Source organism: Leptosomus discolor, chromosome 5, assembly GCF_034619465.1.
Source record: "Leptosomus discolor isolate bLepDis1 chromosome 5, bLepDis1.hap2, whole genome shotgun sequence".
In the NCBI taxonomy this organism is placed as follows: Eukaryota; Metazoa; Chordata; class Aves; order Leptosomiformes; family Leptosomidae; genus Leptosomus; species Leptosomus discolor.
This window is the reverse complement of record NC_141395.1, coordinates 62,550,314-62,571,832: the sequence shown is the minus strand read 5'-3', so window position 1 is coordinate 62,571,832 and position 21,519 is coordinate 62,550,314. Positions and strand designations below refer to the sequence as shown.

Genomic DNA, 21,519 nt, shown 5'->3' with positions numbered 1-21,519 from the left:
CAGCCCTCCTCTCTTTCACCCCCTCTATGTGTTAACTCTATGCTTGTGAGAAAAGTAAATAGGATATCAAAGGATACCTGACAGCTGGCACAACCCATCTGTTCAACTAACGGTATCTATCCATTCATGCAGGACACATCGACTCAAAATCACTGGTTCCAGAGCAGCAGGGGGAACCTGAGGTGCAGTGTTTGCCCCCTGCAGGTTTTTCCAGTTGTATCATTCTCAAACTGAGGAATTAATATGGACTTGTATGAGGGAGTAAAGATAAAGGATGTGAAGGGAAGGTACAGGGGAAGCTTCCACTCCAGAAGCGTGTTTGAAAGGGATGTCCAAAGAAAAGGGATGTAGCAAGTGGAGGAGAAGCCTGGGGAAAGTACCAAGACATAACATGAAGCATGTTATGGAAAAGAGAGAGAAAAGAAGCTGTCAGATAAGAATCAAAAAGTACTAGGCAAAGTTAGGAGGAAATTACAGCAGAGATACGGACAAAATAAAAATTCTTGATAGCCATGAATATAGGGGAGAAGTGTTACATTTGCATCAATATACAGGGCTCGTCAGCCAATGACATTGGTTGAAATGTGATTTCTAAATATCTGTCAGTGTAGTTCATAGTAATAATGGGGATGTAAGAGCTGGACAAAGCATGATGGGAAAAGAAAGGATAAAATAGGCTCTGGTGTTTGCCTCTTAATTTTATCTGTTTTCTGTGTGTTGGCTCATTAGGAATCCCTTCTGCCTGCCAAGAGAGAAACCATTTTGGTTTTGCATAGTTGCAGCCATATGGGGAAAAAGAGTTACAGTGTCCTCCCTGAAAAATTTTGTTTTCTCTCTAATGTAAGATAAGATATTTTGGGCAGACCATGCTGTTTGCATGGAAATGTTACAGTTGAGGAGTTAAATGACATAAACAGAAATGGAATAATCAGCTTGAGGAAAGTAGTCTGGTTGGCAGCTTATTGGAGGTTTTGGTTAGTAATTATAACAATCCAAAGGCTTCTAGTACCACAAGCATCTTTCTTTTCTTTTTGGTTTATTTGTGATGAGAGAAGAATGACAGAAAAGATCCAATTTTAAATTTCCAACATACTTATATTTTTTCTTCTGTGTTTGGAATGGTGATTTATTAAGTGACACCGAAGCCACTGGGGGAATGGCACACTGCAGCTCTCGCTGTCCATCGGAGAAAGGCCCCAAGCTATAATTTGCATAGGAGCTCTTATACAAAATGCCACAAATAAATAACGCGATGTGGGGATGGCTTGGGAGCAAGAAGTTGCTATGGTCCAAACCTCCCAGAGCTAGAGAAGTCTGGCTGAACGATCCTTCGTTTAAACAAGGAAGAGAATACTTCTTATACTGGGGCAGCCAGCCAGGAACCGTAAGAATCAGTTTATTATTGCTAGATTGATCTAAAATGAGAATAAAAAACTACAGAGCATAGTTGTTCCAAGCACTATATAGGGTGACTTTGTATGTCTTGATGCTGTCAAGTGGCCTGGAACATGGAACTGGAAACGTAGCTGTGGTGTCTATCAGGAGCTTCCAACCCCAGACCTGTTTTCAGGATCCTTCCATAAGCCCCCTTCCAGATGCATCTGTCAGACTGGCAAATGGAGAAGGTATGAAGTTCACTGAAGAATTAGGGCCTTAAGCCTATTCTTCACAACCACCTGATGTGCCTGTGCGTGAACAGGGCTTGGACAATCTATAGCATTCACAGAGCTAAGGATGTACTCCAGAAAACAGAAGTGTGACCATCGCATGTGAGGGTGTACTCATGCCAGCCTGAAGTTACCTGATAAGAGATATTAGTAGCAGTGAGGATGCTACATTGCAGAACTCGGCACAGATGAAGAATCTCAGAAAGGCCTCGGTGTCCTCAGCAAGTGTGCACAGCCCGTGGTGAAGCTGAAACCACTGGTGCTCCTCTACTACCTGCCTGCTGGCTTACACTTGCAGTTTCCCTTGCAGTGCAGGTTTAATCTGTCTGTTAAAAATCCCCCAAACTATAGCAATGTTAGGATTGCCCTGTAAATATCAAAAAGTAAGGACATGCCATGGCTGCTACAGCAATATTGTCCAAAATTATCTGGCTTTCAAGTGAACAGCATTAGCTAACTATACTTTTATGTCTGGCATCAAGTCTATGGGAGGTTTCCTGCAATGTTTGCTCAGATCCTCTAAGACTTTGAGTATGGAGTTTTCTTCATTTTTGATTTTGGTTTTCAACTGTAAGTCTGTTGATAAAGAAACCAGAAGGAAGAGATGTATTAGTTAACATACTAGGTTGTGTTAGTTTAACAAGCGGAAATGTGTAAGAACAGTCAGTATTCAACTACCTTTCTCCAGCCAGGCAGTGGGATCACAGTAATTCAGGAATCTCTTTGATAACTATTACACCATTTGTCACCAGTAGTGTCCCTGTGTGACCCCATAGGGGGAATTAGTGATAGAAAATCCTCCTTTCACTTTCAGATGCCAACATCCAAAATTTAAACCTGCGATGCCTTCCACAGCTGCAATCTAACCCTTGAGATTTCTGAATTCCCCATGTGGCTAAATTCCCGATTTTGTGCATGCAGGCTGAGCTTTGCAAGAGCTGACGGTGTGTCCCTTCACCTGCAGTCCATCCTGCATAGTGGGCACTTTCTGAACGTACCCGTGAGACCTGGCCTAGCATGAAAACACACAAAAAAGACGAAGAGGGGTATGTCTGCTGTATAGACTGAGCACATGCCTGAGACACTCAGGCAGGCTTACGTCTTTTTCCTGATTTAGAACATGGATTTGAACCTCATCTCACCTGTCAAGAAAGCACCAGGGTGGCTTTTCCTTTTTCTGTTTTTACATTTCCTAAACGATTTTTGCAGCAGGTCTGCCCCAGCAAGTTTAAGAGTTGTTCCCTTATAATCAATGTTTAAGTGGTTTATTCAATGCAAAACAGTTACCCCCAAGAAAAAGAAACAAACTATTAATGGAGAAGCCAGTAACTCAAACACAAATACTTTCTATACCTTGTATACAAAACAGTGCAGTTTATGGAAAGGTTTTGGTTTAACAGAACTCCCCAGCAGTGTAAACAGAGCGACAAAGTGGATTTATTTTGAGTGAGGTATCAGCTAGTGATATCTGCGACATATGAGATACCTGCAGTGGGAATCATTCTTAGCATAGCTATGCTAATTGCTAACTTCAGTTGTTTGGCTCAAAAGATGGCTTTCTTCTACTATTTGTTTGAACAATTTACTCAGTATTGCAGGATTTTTCTTATATACCCACAGTCTCATACTGGACATGTATGACACACATAGTTCAAGTTGTTTCATATATATATATTTATATTTATTTTTTAACTAAAAATAATAAATTATTTTCATTAGCTGCTCGGGTGTGTTTTATCTGTTAAGCTACTACTTACTTTTATAAAAGCTCCCTGGTCCCAGAGTATCTTGCTGGAAGATTGAAAAAGCAAACAGAGATGAATAAACTTCAGTCAATATTGTACGTATCACAGTGTCAAATGTAAAAACAGTTGCAGACGATTTGGGATTTAATTAAACACGCTGCAGCTACCTCAGCCAAATTTCTGACCCAGTATAAACAGACTCTACCAGGTTGATGTTAAAATAGTATTTGTCATGTGCTTTTGATATGGCCTTTGTTCTCCTGGATCTGGGATTCTATGTTCATGACAGTTTGTCAGCCTGATTAGATTGTCCACAACCAGGCACAGATCTTTTGTCCTTGGGCTTCCTAAGCAGTCTCAGGCCTGTGTCCATCTTGCTTGGCCTTTCTGTGCCAGCTCAGAAGGGCCACCACTCATTTCCCCAGTTCAAGAGAGGCATGGACTTACTGGAGTTAGTCCAGCGAAGGGCCGCAAAGATGATTCAGGGACTGGTGCATCTCACATATAAGGAAAGGCTGAGAGAGCTGGGACTGTTCAGCCTGGAGAAGAGAGGGCTCAGAGGGATCTTATCCATGCATATAAATTAATACCTGATGAGAGGGAATGAAGAAGAGGGAGCCAGACTTCTCAGTGGTGCCCAGCGACAGGGTGAGAGGCAATGGTCACAAGTTAAAAAATAGAAAATTCAATCTGAATACAAAACCCCACTTGTTTACCCTGAGGATGGTCAAACACTGGCACAGGTTGCCCAGAGAGTGTGTAGAGTCTCCCTCCTTGGAGATATTCAAAAGCTGTCTGGGCAACCAGCTCTAAGTGTCCCTGCTTGAGCAGCGGAGATGGAGCAGATAGCCTCCAGAAGTCCTTTCCAACATCAGCTGTACTGTGGTCCTGTCATAATCCCCTTGTACATGAGACTGCTGAATGGAAATGTGCCAGTGCCAAACAGTGCAACTTGCCCGTATTTAAAAAATAAGTATGATGTGGCCATGCAGCTATGCCAGAGCTAAAGTCAGGCCCTAGAACTTGTTAGGAGTGTATTCTGCAAGGTTGGCGTGATATGCCTTGGACGGAAGTCCAAGATCTCCACTAGTACAAACCATCGGCACAAGGATGGTAGTTGAGAATGTCCAAAATAAATTGCTCTCAGCAACTGCAACAAGAACGTGGCCAGGATCTGGCACAGGACTGGCCAATGCTCAGTTCTGATGAAGGTCTGGAAGAAAGTTTGATTTGATGGATCCTCTGGAGACAGAGGAGTATCCAGTTTCTGTTGTGAACACCTGAGTCATACCCTGGGCAAAAACATGAATGGAAGGGGTTCTGGAGGAATCATCTTCATTCAAAGGTAGTTTGCATTTTGCATTTCTCAGGAGGCAAGCATAATACAAGAATGACATATGACCAGAGTGAGTGAGTGAGAAAACCATGAGTGGTATGGAGAGGTCTACTCTAAGTCTTGCCAGCAGCTTCATGCTTCTACTCCATTGCTATTATTACCGCTGATAAGAAAGATGATTTACTGCCTTCCCACCTCATAAGTTTAGGATTAGCTCTTCAAATGTTCTCCTGTCTTTCCATATTCCACTTTAATAATGGCTGATTTTACAGTTGTGAGTTGTGGTTTTCCTCTCTTTCGACAGCTGCTGGGTGCACTGCTGCTGGCTGGGCAACACCTCCTGCCCTGTGTCCCCTCCACAGACAGTGCTGTTTGCCTTTCTCCAGACGTCTTCCAAACAGGCAGTCGGCAGTTTGGACAAAAAGTAAGCAGAGCAGACTTTCCTGACAAAACTAGGTGTTGTGACTACTAGCCTGGTCTTAGACATCTTCTGTGCCCACTGCTTTTTGATGTGGGTAGGTCACATCCAGGCATATGGTGGCAATCCTGAGAATTTAAATGTATTCACAGACATGACAAACATCCCTTATTATAAAAAAGAAGAGGATGGAAAACTAATCTATCTAGACTGGTTTTATGTGCTGTTCCCTGCCTTTCTTTTCCACCCACTCCCTACAGACAATCATAATTTAAGCATCAAACATCTGACAAAACATCTGTAGTGATAAACGTGATTTTTAACCTGAGGTAACAAAGCGATGTTCACCTATCACAGTGTCCTGGTTTGACTGGGACAGAATCACAGCCCAGCCATGCTGGACAGGCTGTTAGCAGTTTGGAGTCAGCCAGGGCAGCTGACCTGAGTGAGCTACGGGTGTAGCCCATACCATAATGTCATGGGCATGATAAAGGGGGAAGGTCTGCCAAGGAGAGGGAGTCCTTGTGGGGTTCCTTCTCTGGCTTCTCCTGAGGACTGTATGTTCATTTGGCTGAGTATAAATCTGTGTCTCTCTGTTGGTATTGGTGGTGGTTTTGTTAATTCTGTTTTGCTTCCGCCCACAGGTCTCCTCTCCTTTTTCCTAATTCACCTCCCTGGCTGGTGAGGGGTGTTGGGTGATAGAGTGACTGTTACAATTTAGCTGTGGGTACAGGTTAAATGTAGACACACACTATAGCAGCATCTTTGGCTGACCTAGCAAGCAGTCACTGCCATATCAGTGTATGAAATGATAGTAGAGAAGCAGATACCAATATGAAGCGCTTTAGTCTGGATTTCCTTTGGCTTAATGAGGTGGTTTTCATGCCCTGGAGTGTTACTGCAGTCTGAGGGCTGTCTGAGATGCATCAGAGCAGCTGAGTGAGGCTCAACAAACACTGTTAGTGCTGATTCTCTTTTTGACCATTTTTTCATCCTTGACTTGTGAAGAGCATTTTTTAAAAGCCATGGAATGGTAGGTAGCTGTAAGTCAGTGATCCAGCGACTTCTGCTTCCCTCACAAATGCCCAAAAGTTGACCTGTGTTTGTTCTAGGGAGCTGCTCAGGAAACTGTTGAACATGTCCTGGTGTGGGTTACAGCTGCCTGTAAATGACATCCTGATTGAAGGTATTAGGGAGGCAGCACAGTGTCCCTACTGCTCTCCAAAGAGCCACCATAAGGGAGATACTGCCCCCACCAGCAAAGGCTTTTGAAAAATATGGTCACCACCTGCCCTTACCTACAGCCATTCTGTTAAAGATCATCTCAAAGTTCACCATTTTCTTTTAAAAGAATCCTGGGAAGTTCATGTCTGTCTTCTGTGCAGTAATTTACAGGCTAGGCCACTCAGCCAGGGAATGAGAGATGGATACTCAAACCTGTCCTTATCTTCAGTTTCCATTCACATCGACATCTCCTGCCTGCCAGGCGCTGGTAGCCATGTGTGTTCTGAACTGGAAACCAGCAAGAGATGCATTGCTTCCTTCACTCAGGGCAACTTTATTGTTATTGATCTCAAGACAGAGTGTGTTGTGGGCTGATTGCACTGAAGGAGATGTACAGCTGTGGGCTCTCAGCCTCCTGTTCTGAGGTGGTTTTGTAGCGGACACATGTAACATTTTATGCAGTAACAGGTGAATCCATATGTACATCTTTTGTGGAGCAGAAACCCAAGTGTGGCTCTTCCTATGCTGTGGGTTCCTTTCTCCTGCTTCTCTCTAGTCTAACAAATTCCGATTTCCTTCCTGCATAGTGGCCCAGCTGCCACAGGGATGGTATAGATGATGTCCCCCCCAACCCTGCCTTCCCCTTCTAGTTACTTAGGATACATTCAGAAACGTAATTTTTGGTATCATCGGGTAAACGAGGGAAAATAGTCAGTTGTGTGGCATGAGTGTACTGGCATTAGCTGTGTCTTTAACAAAAAAGTCACCACAACACTGTTTTGGGAGGAAACCATTCCCAGAGATGTAATCAGAACGTGTCTGATAAATCACACTGGCAGGGCTAGGGGATAGACTGAAAACATTGATACAGGTTTTGTGCTCGTTTTGCATTTAAGATTCAAGAAGTCTTCTGTCAGACAGGGTCTTGGCTTTCCACGTTTGCTGGTTTGAGGTAGAAGCAAACCTCTGTTCCTCCAGGATCTTTGGTACTGAGCTAAATGGTGCTACTGAGTTCAAAGCCTCCAGGTGAGAAGCAAGCCAAGACAAGGGTTTTTTTATAATTGTCATTTCAGTTTTGGATTTAGGTCCATCAATTCAGGTGAAATTTAGTTGCAGACATTCAAATAGGTTCCACTCGATTGATTCTTAAAGTACTTCAGGGATTTAGGCCCTAGTTTCTATCTTGTATATGGTATAAGACATAAGGTATAACTTCCTAATATTTAAAAAACATCTTAAGTTTTGAAGGTGATGCTTTGCTAAAGTGACAGCACTAGCACAAGAAGAATTCACTTTTAAAAATCCCTTGCCTGAAATCTTCCCAGCCATATCCCTCTGCATCCCTCATGCTGGGCAGATAAAATGTGGGTTTTGATACCGCAACAATTGCTTACTGTGCAAGATGCTGTTCCCCAGAAGCACTGAACAGTTGGGAGTGGACTTGGGCCCAGTGTTATTAGTTGTATTCACCAAGCCAGCTATCAGTCAGAAAGTGTTCAGCTGCCAGCTGTGGGCCAAACCAGGACTGGGGTGAAGGAAGGTTTGGGAGTGTCATGAGGGCATTGCAGATGATCGGTAGCTGTTTTTAGACTAAGCCATGTGATTTGTAATATTCCCTTTGTTAATTGTTGTGCTGGCTAAAAACCCAAACTCTGTATTTTCCCCAAGGAAAGAAGCTGACATTAAATAATGGAAATCATCACTGAGGTTCAACCGATCTGAAAATATCTATTAACGTGATGAGAAAAACTTCAGTGTTGAGTTCAGGGAAAGCAAAGTGAAATGTCCGCATTTGGCATGGCCTCACTTATTCTTTTGCTTTAAAGGGCTCAGTGGAGGGGGGGGGGAAAGTTGAAAATAAAAAAAGTAGAAATTAAAGGCAAACAACATCCTTTAGATTATCGTATGTATTGTTCTGCCAGTGCAGGACTGAGACCTTTAATACTTATTTAAGCCTTTCAGTCCCTAAGGAGCACGATTTATGGCTTTCTGCTGATCAACAGAAGACAGGCATGGTTAAAGACTACAGCTACTTATGTACTGTGGTTCATGCTTTTGGCTCCAGCAGTCCCCTTCTCAGCCCCCAGGGTACTGTTGAAATGGCAGGCATCACAGTTTCTCTCTTCTATTTTCTAATTTAATTTTACTCTGAAGAATGATGGCCTTAAATTTGCGGTTTTTTCCCCCGTATGGTTTAGCTCTATCTTACTGTAAGGACAGAAATGAGTCAGATTTTTTTTTTTTTTGTTCCAGAAGAAAGGCATGATACACCTTTCCGAAACTTGCCATGAAGCAAAAGTTGGCATTCAGCTCCCATTGTGATTAGCAGGGTATAGAGCCCAAACAAAACGGATTCTAGTGTGGTTTATGCACTTTTTAAAATTAAAAGCTGTATTTTGTGGCTTTCAAGTTCTGAAAATATGTCCTTGGGTACATCTGTGCAATTCCTCTGACAAAACTGAATGTAAGCTCTTTTCTTGCTCTTTCACTGAAAACCTTCATTTCTGTGCTTAGATATTTGTCACAACAACATGCCAAGGGCTGGCATCCTGAGCACAGTGAGATCATACACCCGTTTCCTATTAGTGTCACTATCTACTGCTCCTTTGGTGTAGGATTATCTACTGATCCAGGCCTTCTTCTGAGCTGAGCTAAAGGAGGTGACAGTGTTTCGGAGGGAATGCTGATGAGTTCTTTCTTAATTTGTTTTCCTGAACTTTGTTTGTTAGATACAAAAGACAAGGGGTAATCAACGATGTGACAGTGGAGAAGTATAATGTTCTGCAGATTATAAAAGTGTCTGGAACATATGCTTTTGTATTAATGGAGGCAATTTTGCCTCTGAAACTCGCTGTAGATTAACTGCACAAACTGTTAGGATTTTATCTAGGGATTCTTAACTGTCCAAAATTCTTTTTAAACTCCCTTCTTTATTTTGGCAAGGATGCTTCTTGTGTATTCCAATGAATATTGAAATCACTTTATTGCTAAATAGATATGCTGGAGAAAGCGTGTGCTTAACATCGCAACATTTAACGCTTAGCCTTTAGCCTCAGAAAACCAATCATAACTTGGGCTGCATCAAGAGAAGCGTGGCCAGCAGGTCGAGGGAGGTGATTCTCCCCCTCTGCTCTGGTGAGACGCCACCTGCAGTGCTGCATCCAGCTCTGGGGCCCCCAGCACAAGAAAGACACAGATCTGCCTGAGCGGGTCCAGAGGAAGGCCATGAAGATGATCAGGGGACTGGAGCACCTCCCCTGTGAGGACAGGCTGAGAGAGCTGGGGTTGTTCAGCCTGGAGAAGAAAAGGCTCCGCGCAGAAATTATAGCGGCCTTCCAGTACTTAAAGGAGGCCTGCAGGAAAGGTGGGGAGGGACTTTTTATCAGGGAGACTAGTGATAGGACGAGGGGTAACAGTTCCAAACTGAAAGAGAGGAGATTTAGAGTAGATATTAGGAAGAAGTTCTGCACTGTGAGGGTGGTGAGACACTGGAGCAGGTTGCCCAGAGAAGCTGTGGCTGCCCCCTCCCTGGCAGTGTTCAAGGCCAGGTCGGATGGGGCTTTGAGCAACCTGGTCTGGTGGAAGGTGACCATGCCCATGGCAGGGAGCTGGAACTAGGTGGTCTTTAAGGTCCCTTCCAACCTAAACCATTCTATGATTTTTATGATTTATTAAAATTAAGTAACGAAAGTCTCTACATTGTACTTGGAAGACATCTCCAAAGCCAGTTACTAAATTAGAAGGTTAATCAGACAAGATGTTAAATACAAAGTATGTCTGTGATGATCAATACTTCTGTTACAAGAAAATTATCTGCAAATTCTGACATCATATCACTTTCTTCTTAAGGGATCATTTTGAGGGCCACTTGATTATTGGTGCTTGTGGTAGTAACGCTTCTGTGTTTACAAGTATCCGATCATCTTTGCTCCTTTTACCTTCTGTAATCAAGAAAGCAATGGGAAAACAAGGGAGATACCTTGAAAAGATAGGGCTAATCTCAAGGACTACGTCTTAAAAAAAAATCATAAATATTTCCTTTATTTGATGTATAGGTGATAAAGAAATGGAGCAAGTGGAAAGTAGAAATAAAAACCAAACATATTTAAAACAGAATGTACCAGCAATAAGTAAATATAGTTCAACATGTAAATGTGTATATACAATCAAACAGATAAGCTCCATTTTATATCTGAATATATAAGAAGATGGGGTGCACAGAGAAAAGCCAAGGGGTAATAGTCACTGCTTGCACCAAAGAAAGCTTTCTCTGGATTTATGGGAAAAAATTTTCACTATGTGAGTGCACAAGTACTGGAAGAGTCACCCAGAAAGGCTGTGGAATCTTCTGTCATGAACACTTTCAAAACTCAGCTGGACAAGGCCCTCAGCAACCTGACTTAACTCTGACGTTAGCTCTGCTTTGAGCAAGAGGTTAGACACACAATCTTCCAAGGTCCCTTCCAAACTCAGTTACTCTACAATCTTGTGTGGGTGGGTTTGTATGTGTATGAGAGATAAAGCAGTGATTGCATAAAGCTTAGGGCAGAAGAAGTAAAAGTATGTAAAAAACAAACAAACAAACAAACAAAAAACAAAACCCAAACTGTTCATGTCTCTCTTTGCATTCTGCAGGTCCTTCTGAAGCCATTTTTTCTGAGGCCGTATTAGCGCAAATTTAAATTTATAAATACATGTTGCAAACCTGTACTCTATAATAAGAATGCGATGAAAAGCATTGCAAAACAGAAAGCTGGTTATATATAAACTTTTCAGTAATTTCCAGGTCTATATGCTGGCAAATTATAGTTGCCATTCTCTGAAAGAGGTGGATTATCTGCAGCTGCCAAGCTAGAATTTGAACTCTTAGGTTCAGAATGCAATATCCACACATAAGAACTCTGGCTTTTGCACACTTCAAAAGAAATAGGGTGTCCACAGCTGGCAGGCCGGAACTAGTTGTCTTGGGCCAGTACAAACTGGGAGAGAAAGATACACATCATTTAGGGCATATTTTTTGTATTACTGTTTTTTACAGAAAGAACTGAAAATCAAACTCAAAAGAGCTACAAAATTTATTTTAGAGATGTTACCCCTTCTTTCCATTTGCTCTTCTGAGTTCTTAATGAAAACTTACAGCTTTAATGAATTTGTTCTTCTTCAGGCAAAATGCTTATGGGTATTGCTGGAACCTTTGCATGAGCAAAGCCTGCACAAGCAAGTCAAAAACTGAGGAGTTGAATCATGTTTCAGGGAGGGAAGAGAGTCAGAAAGAAGGCAATTTTGATCCCCTACTCACTATGTAAGAGAACTTAGTTGGATTTTCTTCTAATCACAGTCTCTTAATATCTATGGTCTTCCTCCACAAGGTATTGGGTATTTTTGCTGAGATGAGATATTTTTTTAAATTAGCCTAGTTTGAAATCTCTGTAGCCCAACAGAAGAATTTGGGATAGTCTTGCTTCACTGGCTTTACACAGATAATAATTTTTAAAGAACATTGTAGCTTAAAATTAAAAAGAGAATGATTGCTTCCGTCACTATTGCTTCAAACCAGAGAATTTTGAGTGGTTCTTTTGTGCACTGTTGAAGTTGCAGAGATACCAGGTGGCCAGTTAGGGTTTGAAGGGAAGCTACATGGCTGTCTAAAAGGTGCATGAGGCAGTCTTCTCACCCTGTTTGGGGAGCTTGTCTACATTTAGCCCATACCTGGGGCTAAACTATAACAGTTGTTCTGTCACCCAGTGACCCCTCACCAGCCAGGAATAGGAATCAGGAAAAAGAGACCTACAGGTTGAAGGGAAAACAGATTTAATGAAACAGCACTGATACCAACAAAGGTGTACAAAGTCTCATACTTGGCTAAATGAATATGCAGCGGTTGCAATCAACAGGAGAGCAGTCCTCAGGAGAAGGGAGAAGCCAGAGAAGGAGCAAGAGGAACCCCATAGGAGCTCTCCCTCCTCAGCAAACCTTCCCCCTCTATAAGGACCATGATGTTATGGTGTGGGCTACTCAGGTCAGCTGCCCTGGCTGACTTGAGCCTGCCTGGCATGGCTGGCCTGTCATTCTATCCCAGCCAAACCAGGATAGAGCTCATGGTTTTTGTAGGATTGCTAAATCATCCAGGTTGGTGGGGACCTTGGGACGTTCCTAGTGCAACCTCCTGCTAAAAGCAGGATCAGCCGATTCCAGACTGGGTTGCTCAAGGCCTTGTCCAAGGAAGGCAAGTCCACAACTTCCCTGGGCAAATGTCTTACAGCTCTTATTCATCCTCACAGGAAAAATAATTTTCTTTTATACCTGGCACAAAACTCCTGTTTCAGTACATGACCACTGTCTCCTATTCTGCCCAGCACCTCCATAAGGATCCTAGCTCCACCTGCTCAGTAGCCTCCTTGTAGGTATGGGAAGGAGCTGTTAGGTCTCCCTGAAATCTGCTTTTCTTTAGGGTGAACAAGCCCGGCTCCTCAGCCTTCCCTCACAGGGCTAGTGCGCCGGCCCCCAAACATAGTGGTTGTCCAGTGGTCTTGCTCTGGTTTTGGGAGACCCAAAACTGGGCACAGTATTCTATTATTGTTATCTATTATTTTAGATCACACTTTGAAGAATTAGTGAAGTAAGTTTATTTTAAGAATTTACAGAAGGTAAAGACTGACTCAGAAATAAAGAGTTGGAAGCTGAGTTGTATATAAATTTATTTCTTTTTGAAGTTTAGATGTAAAGCTTGTCACAATCACTCATTTCTTTCACTGAAAATAAAGATACGTCTTTTCTACCGCAATGTAAACCTATGAAGACTCACATACTATTGCTGGGAGTCTGGTCTTAGGAAAGATTGTGACTTCAGTATAGAGGAGAGGAGTTGTCCATCTATGGGAATATGGAGAAATTTCTTTAAAAATAAACTTTCATATTGTTCATTTTAAGATCTCTCTGCTATGCGATGAAGTTAGGATACATACAGACCATATCCTATGGAGCCATATAAAAAATTGAAAGGCTCAATTACTTTATATTGCAAAAGCAGCAGTACTTCATCTTTAATACAGCTGAAGCATAGAAGGTAAGATGTTTTACAGTCTGTGAAAGCTCTGTGGAGCACAACACATAAAACTGAATTTTCAGTGAACAGAACTGTAGTTCTATAAAAGAATATGGCTTCTGAACAGTGTGTAATGAGTCATCTCAGCACTGTTCAAATGCATTAATTTGGCTGCTGAGACTTTTGAATAACCTGTGTAAAACATACCCCCTCCTAGCTATCCCCCCAGCGAAAGCTGTTGCCTGGACTTGCATCATCTGGTATTTCAACAATTGCCACATCATCTTCTTGGGCCTTGACTAAGGCATTCTTTCTGTGACCATGTTCATTGAACATACTGTTGCTCAGATAATTTTCCCAGTTCCTCACTTTATCAAAGTCCCCCTTAGAATGCGTGCAGTGTTCATTAGTGCCCCAGTGCTGCACGAAGGTATGCACAGAGTGCCTGCCTACAGTGAATTCCTCTCTGTTGATCTCAGTGGGACTACAGACACAAAGGTCTACCACATCCCACAGAGCCCACCTCAGTACTGTTTCTTCCTCTATAACATTTCAGGCCCTCTGAATCTTTTCCCTCTGACTGCAAACAGGTTCTGGGCTCTGCAGACTCTGATTCAGCTTCTGAGCTACTGACACCATTCTTCCCAAAATCTTTTGTGACTTTTTCTTAATTATATCTCAAAGTTACCAACTTCTCCTTGATTTTTTGACCATCATAAACAGCTAGTTATGTGCTTGTATACTTGTCCTCAATTAGCTCTGTGGTGGTTGTTCTCTGTGGAGCTCTGTGTCTTCTCAGCCTGTTTCCCCTTACCATTCCTTCAGAAGCTCACCCAAAGGTAAATCACCACCCTGGTGATCCTCATCCACCTTCCAGCTGCCTAACATGGGCTGACTAGTCTCTTCAATATATCTCTTCTTTCCTTCCTCTACCTTCTATCTCTGCATAATCTTCTCTGAAAACACAAATTCAGATATTATTTCTGTGATGGTGACTAGTCATCATCTGAGACTTACCTGCAGATTTAGCAACCAAACTGTATCTAGTCTATATCCAGAATGAAGATTCTTTCCATGCAGCCTATTTTAAAGCATAAATTTTCCATCTATCATAGTGTCAAAACTATGATCTGTATTCTTATTGTTTTTAGTAGCATTTTATTATGAGAATTTAAATCCAGTTCAGCCTGCTGTCTATCTAGCATTGTGTTCTTGGCCATTAACTTTGATTGTAATGCTCTTTTTCTTGCATACTTCCTTGTAATAGGAAGGACAAGCTGCTTGTCTTCTCTTTGAAAGCACTTCTTGCCTATGATACCTCATTGCAATACTGAGAGTTTACCTCCAATCGCTATTTGATCCAGGATATAGGTCTCCATCACTCAAATTCTGGATCTTTTGTACAAGCACTTTCATACTGTCTCCTGTTAAGCCCACCATACATAGGAAGAGCTCTTGATAAATACTTAAAAAAATTATTACTTATATTCCTTTAGAGTCATCATAGCTGTGTTTCCTACCAAAGTCTTGAAAATGCCACTCCAGCTCAGCTGCCTGCCTGTTACAGACCAACAGTGCCTCATTGTCTGCAGATGCTCCCTGTCGGCTATCTCTTGATGTAAATCACATCAAGCAGTCCCGAGGAAGTAGCTATGTCCTCTACTTAAATGGCATGAAAGGATGCTAGCCCATGACTAGTGCTTCTGGGTATTATGTGGGCTGCCTATGGGTGGTCTAGCCTGCCTGGCTCAAACTGGATGTTGGAATCCCAGCCAGCTCCTGAACCATTGACTTCAGGCTTTCTCCGCAGAGCTGGCTGCCACTTGGGCTACTGCCTCCCCCGTTGCATACAGGAAAAACTCAGTGATGAGGCTTACTCCTGCTCTCAGAGTCTAGGAATTTCACTTGGAGATACTTCCCTCATATTTATTTTCCAGGTTTGGGAGACCTTCAAAGGAGCCCAGGTGACAGGCTGGGAGAACAGTGACAGGCCATCCTTCCTTAAGAAATGGGGAAATGTCTGAGATCTGTTTCCCCTGAAACCCAGTACTACACTGTGAGAGACCTCAGTCATCTTCAGTGTCAGCAGGGCACCTTTCTTTTATATATTTCAGACAAATCCATAAATGGAGTTGTATTAGGGGGAAGGTCCTGATACCACTATTTACACAAAGGACCCCAAGACTCATCTCCAGGTAACTGTTGTAGACTCAAAGCCCCATGACTATGGGTTTGTAGACCTGAAAACAGTAAAGGAGATTCAGTTCCCGGAGTTCTCACAAAGGTGCAGTTAACACCTCTGATACCCCCTTCATCTTGTAGTCTGATCTCTCTCTCCCTTGCGTTGCAGCTTGGGAGCATCTGTAGGGTGGTGGTACTCTTTTTATTTCTGTATTAGAAAATTGTAACTGTATACTCTGAAGATACTGCTAGTGCAAAAAGTCTCAGTTTCAGCTGTCTGTGGCACATAAATTGTCACACGAAGTTGGAGTGGATGTGGGGACTACACATCTTGGAGAACTCCAGTTGCCAGAAAACATCCTCCACTAAAATAAATTATGGCCTCTATCGCAACAAGATCGAACTATCTATCTGTCTACCTATCTACATCTCCTTTGGAAAGTTTCCCTGTGTAAATAGATTGGGGAAAATAAAGATCACAGACCACATATATACATGCCTTACTTTTTAAATATTTTTTATACTCTTTCCCATAGCATCCACTCCAAATCCACTTGGAGACCACTGACACGGAGCTAGACTGACCTAGCTCTTAGGTCTGTGTTAATTAGTTGACAGGTCACGTCTCTGTAATTCTTAGATTATGACAACACTGAAAGGTACAGGTGCTCTGTGTAGCACAATGGGGTCTCATGCACTGTAACCCCGTAATGGCAATCATAATAAATGAAGATTTGACATCAGAAGATATTCTTATATACTGTGAGTTTAAAAAATCTTTTAATTTCATACTAGCAATTGAAGTAGTATAGTACTACTACTGTACAGTAGACAAGTGTAAAGAGGGGCAGCCCAGGGGTGACAGCACTATCTGAGAGCTTGGGAAATTCAGGGCCAAGTTTTGACACTCTCTCATACTTCCTTTTTGATTTCAGGCAAGTTATTTAATCTCTTTGTACTCAGTCTTCTGTCTGGAATACTGATGCTTCTCTGCTTCGGATGAATATGGTACTGATAAACACAATCAAAAGTTCTGAGATCTCAGGATGGTATGGTAAACACCACATGGTCAGACTTCATTTATCTGTGGTCAGGTTGTCTGGGCCATGGATGAAAAGCCAGCTTGGGTCTAACATGATCTATTAGCTCAGGCACAGCGCCACGTGAATGCAGTTACGCTCTTTTTAGCTCCAGCTCTGCTCTAGAAAGAGTACATCTGCTTTTGTGAGAACCTAGCTGGCTCCATCCCGAGGCAGCTCAGGTATTTCAGCACCAAATTCTCACAACCAGAAGTGTCGGAGGGTGCAGAAAGGAGCAGAAGCAACCAGCATAGAGCCAGCCTGGATCCATCTGGGTTTATGAGACCTGGCTTTGTCCCGGCTGTGCCAGACCCACACTGCCTCCCCAGCTTTTGCACCTGTTCTGTGGCACCCCAGGTCACATGGGGCTCACCCAGTCAGGCACAACAGATCCAGCACTGCAACCAAGCAGTAACGGTCTGACGATACCTGCAGGGCTGGGGAACAGGCTGTGAGCGAGGAGCAAAGAACTCAAATGGCTCTGTGGGGTCAGTGTAGTTGATGCTATGAGGAATTAACAGACCCTGTTGCATCAGAGCTAAATTCACCTAGAAGCTCTTGGGTGCTCCCTTGTTTCAGTCTCTCTTCTCTGTACTGTTGGGGTTCCTGCCTTACCAGCTCTACAACACCTTTGCCAAGTAAAGATGTGGCTGGAAACAGCTAAAAATCCCTTGCCAAAGTTATACTTTAGGACTTCAAGAGCCATCTGCCCAGGACAATGAAAGTAGCGCTTCAGAGAAGAGCTTGGGAACCTGTGAGATCAGATTTTAGGAAGCCAGAAGGAAAGGAGGGGAAAGAAATGTATCACGGTCTTAAAAGCAGGGATGAAAGAAAGAAATAGAGTTAACTATCAAATGCTGCGGGAAGAAAAAAAAAAGAAAAAAGAGGGAGAGAAGTGAGTAGGACTAGGTTCTCCACGCCTATAAGCAGTGCAGGGAAACGGCGAGGAGGCTTTGCGGGGAGAGAGAGCAGCCGGCCGAGGAAGAGCCTCCAGGCAAAAGCCGCAGCGGCTGCCGGGGCGGGCGGGCGTTAGGGCCCGGCGGGGGCGGGGGCGGGGGCGCGGCGCCGGGCGGCGCTAGGGCCGGGCGGCGGGATGCCTGGGACCACAGCACCACCTACGTTCCGCGGCCGCGCATCCCCGCGCCGCCCGCACGGCCCCGCCACCGCCGCGGCCCCCCGGCTGGCTGCCCCCGCCCCGCCGCATAAAGGGAGCGGGCGGGGGCGGGGGGGGCGCTGGCGCGGACACCGCCTGCATGTGGCCGGGAGCCCCCGCCGCCCGCCCGCGGGGGGCTGCGCCGCGGCGCGGAGCCACTCTCCGGACCAGGCGGCGGGGCGGGATGGCCGCGGGACCGCGCCGCGGAAGGTAGGGGGGGCGGCTTCGCCCCGCCGTGCCCGCGACCTGAGCGCCTGTGGGCGGGGTGCGCCCCTGCGCCGGGATAAATAGCGCTTTCCCTCGCCTGACAGCCCGTCCCCGGGGCGCACGGGGGTGCCGAGCAGCAGCGCTCGGCCGCTGCTTGCGGGAAAAAAGTTGGGGCTCTCCGTGACTCTGCTCTGGGGCCCCGCTCCTGCCCCGACCCGGGTTTCCGATTTTCCTCTTCTTGTTTCTCGGGGAGAGCCGGAGGAAGGGGAGGACCAGGAACGCCAGGAGCCGAGCGTTTCCCCTCGCTTGCCCTGCAGCGCAGGGGAGATGCTGGAAGCGGCCCTGAGTTTGCCGCGCCCGGGAAGGGGCGCGGGAGGCGTGTGAGCTCCTGCCGGTCCCCGCGGCAGCCGCTGCCCCGCGGCGCTCCGCCGGCCCCCTTCTCTCCCGGAGCCGCTCGCAGCTCCGCACGCCGCCGGTCTCCGCCGCCCCCGGCTGCCGCTGGAGGAGGCAGCCCACCCCAGCGGCCCAGGATGCAGTTTCGCCTCTTCTCCTTTGCCTTGATCGTCCTGAACTGTATGGATTACGGCCACTGCCAAACCGGCCGCTGGAGACGCAGCAAGAGAGGTGAGTAGCGCCGCCCGCTCACCCGGGACGCCCGCCCGGGGCGGCGAGCAGGAGCACTTGCGGGGCAGGAGGGGGCTGCCGGAGGGCTGCGGGCCCGTCCCCTCCCCTGCCCGCCGGGGAAGGGGGGCTCTCCGGCAGGTGAGCCGCTCCCGCGGCGGGGCGCGCCCCGGCTCCCCGGGCCGGCACCTAGGGCGGCGGCAGCGGCGAGCCTTGGGGCTGTGCCGGCGCGGCGACCCCTCCGCGGGGCTGCGGGGGCCGGTCCGGGAGAGTGAGGAGCGGCGCGGACGAGAGCTCCGATGGAAAAGGACCGGCCGGAGCGGCGCGGCTGCTCCGCGACGGGCGCGGGTCTGCCAGGGAGCGGAGCGGTAGGTGCGCGCCCCCTTCCCGCGGCCCCGCAGCCCCCCGCCGCGGGGTCCGCCTCCCCCGCGGGGCCGGCAGCGCCGGAGACTCTCTGGGAGCTGCCCGTCGCGGGAGGGGCGCTGGCCCCCGGCCTGGGCGAGCCGTGGAAGTGGCGGGTGTCGCCGTGAAGCAGCTCACGGCGGGGGGTGGGGGGTGGGGGGTGGGGCCGGGGGCCACCCTCCGAGCGCCCGTGTGCCCCCAGCAGAAAGGCGGCTTCTCCCCTTGCACCCCGCGGAGGCCGGGCGGCCCCGGCTCAGCCGGCGGGAGAGCCGCGGCGGCGGAGCGAACCGCGCCTTTCCCTGCGCAGGGGGCTTCGGCGCCCCCAGCTTTCGCTCCAAGCGTGCAGATCCCTTTGAGGGGCGGGGGGGGGGGGGGGGGGGGGGGAAGAGAGAGAGAAGCGGTGCGTTAGGGTTTGATCTGTTTTCCGAAACTGCTGGTGTCGGGATTACCAGAGTTGAGGAGCCGGAGCGGTGAAATGTGCCAGCAGAGCACCCGTGTGGGCAGAAAGGTTACTGCAGCGCTGCCCCGGCTGTCAGAGTTTCGTTTCGTTTCTTCCCCCCCCTTTTTTTTTTTTTTTTTTTTGTGTCTGTGTGTGTGTGGGGGGGGGTTCACCTTCAGTATGAAATGTTTTTATTATCTACATATTCTGAATTATTTTGCTACCCTTATTATTTTCTCAGCCATGTCTCTCCATTTCTAAAGTTAGCTGAAAATCAGGTAGCTCAGCTGCTGGAAACCTCGTATTTCTGAAAAAAATTCCACTTTTAGTGCAATTATTTGGAAGGGGAGGGAGCTACCACCTCCAGTGGTAAGCCGGTACAAATAGTAATAAAACTGTGAAGGGGAAATAGTTTTGAACTTTCATGCATATGTCACCTTCAGAGTAGGTACAAATCAAATTGTAAAGCAATTTAGTTTTCATGGTTGTTCAACAGATGGTTTCCAGAATTTAATTTTTGTGTGTGCGGCTAAAACGATAGCAGTCCTTTAAAGTGACCAGACTATCTGTGCTAACAAAGGGTATACTGTGTCTTTAATTAAATGTGGAACTACTTAGAGTGCTGGCTAGACAGCGGAGGGTGATAGTGGTATTTCTGCTTTACAACAGAGCTTAAGGATTGCATTGTGGGAGTATTGAAATGAATAGACATCGGACTTGAGTTGTGTGAATTGTCCTCCTACAAAAACTTAAGCTGGTTTTAATTGATCTCGTGTTCGCTGATTGATCTTAGACCAATTGTTGCGCTTGTTGAACAGTTGGCTTTTCCAAAGGAGATTGATTTAAATTAGTTTTTAGTTTAGTTATTGGATAAATACCGTCAGTATTGACAGTTGACTTACTGGCGCTGTTTTGTGCTATCACCAAAGGGCTTTGTTTTGCACTTTGAAGAATGCAGACTTTTTCAGTTAATAAGCCTAAAGAAGTAAGCATAGCCAGTACTAAGCACTGAAAGCAAAATCTAAGAATGTATTCAAATTCTAATAGACATTGCCATGACACGTGCAGTCTGAAGTAATGCTTTCGTACAGGACCCAAAATTCCAATAATTTCACAATTTTTCCATATCCCATCTGCAAATAATCAGGCATTCACTGTGGGGTACTGGCAGTTAAAATTTCTCTGGCATTCTCTTTTGTCTGTTACATGATCTCAGATGCTCCATAATATCATTTTCTTAATGAAATAAATTTTTTGGCGTAGATTAAGTCTCCCGTGCGGTAGAAATCAATTGCGTTCAGTCTGGAGCTATGGGCGAATATCATGTGTAGCTAATTTTTTCTTTTTATTTGAGGCAGCTAAATGTACAGTAAACTTCAAGCATATATGCTTCTATTGGAGTTTGCATGGATTTGTAGCTGATGTAGAATACTCTAGTAAACAACAGTTGAGTAAATTTGGAGCGACGTTCCCAGATTTCTTCATTCCCCTTCTGCTTTCATCCCTTTCCCAAACCAAGGCGTGCAACACTGCAGTAGTAGTGGAATGAAAAATTAAGGTTTAGAGTGTGGGTTTTACCTGGCATTGATTTGTGTTTTGTTAATCAATGTCACTGCATTAAAAATTATTCAGTAAATACATTACAATCAACAGATTCTGCTAATGCTACTGCTGCTCTTAGCTACTTTTGGAGCTCATTAGAATATTGCTTTGCCAAGTTGGCTCAGAGCAGAACCTTACTTCCCTTGAAACACCCTAGCGAATTCTCCCTTTGGAAGTCTCCATCTTGAACAGGTAATTATGATTATTTGCCTTTCCTACAGAAGTTATTCTAAAATGTATTTAAGGGTTATGTAGCTTAAAGGTCAGTGGGGTAATCGCATGGCTGACTTGGCCTAATATCAAAGCACTTAATTTCTCTTTTGTGTTTAATTGTCTAACTTGATTTTTCATTTCTCTTGGATAACAACTCACTTGTTTATTTCAATGAAGATTTTTATCT

At 45.2% G+C, this 21,519-nt stretch overlaps 1 protein-coding gene across 1 annotated transcript in view; it reads left to right on the top strand.

Annotated features, from left to right (window-relative positions):
* Positions 1-18,585: 18,585 nt before the first annotated feature.
* RSPO2 (R-spondin 2) overlaps positions 18,586-21,519 on the top strand; it is a 109,954-nt gene continuing 107,020 nt past the window's right edge. The window contains exon 1 of the mRNA XM_086465776.1: positions 18,586-18,679. Coding sequence (XP_086321902.1) covers positions 18,586-18,679 — 94 coding nt within the window. The remainder of the gene's footprint in view (positions 18,680-21,519) is intronic.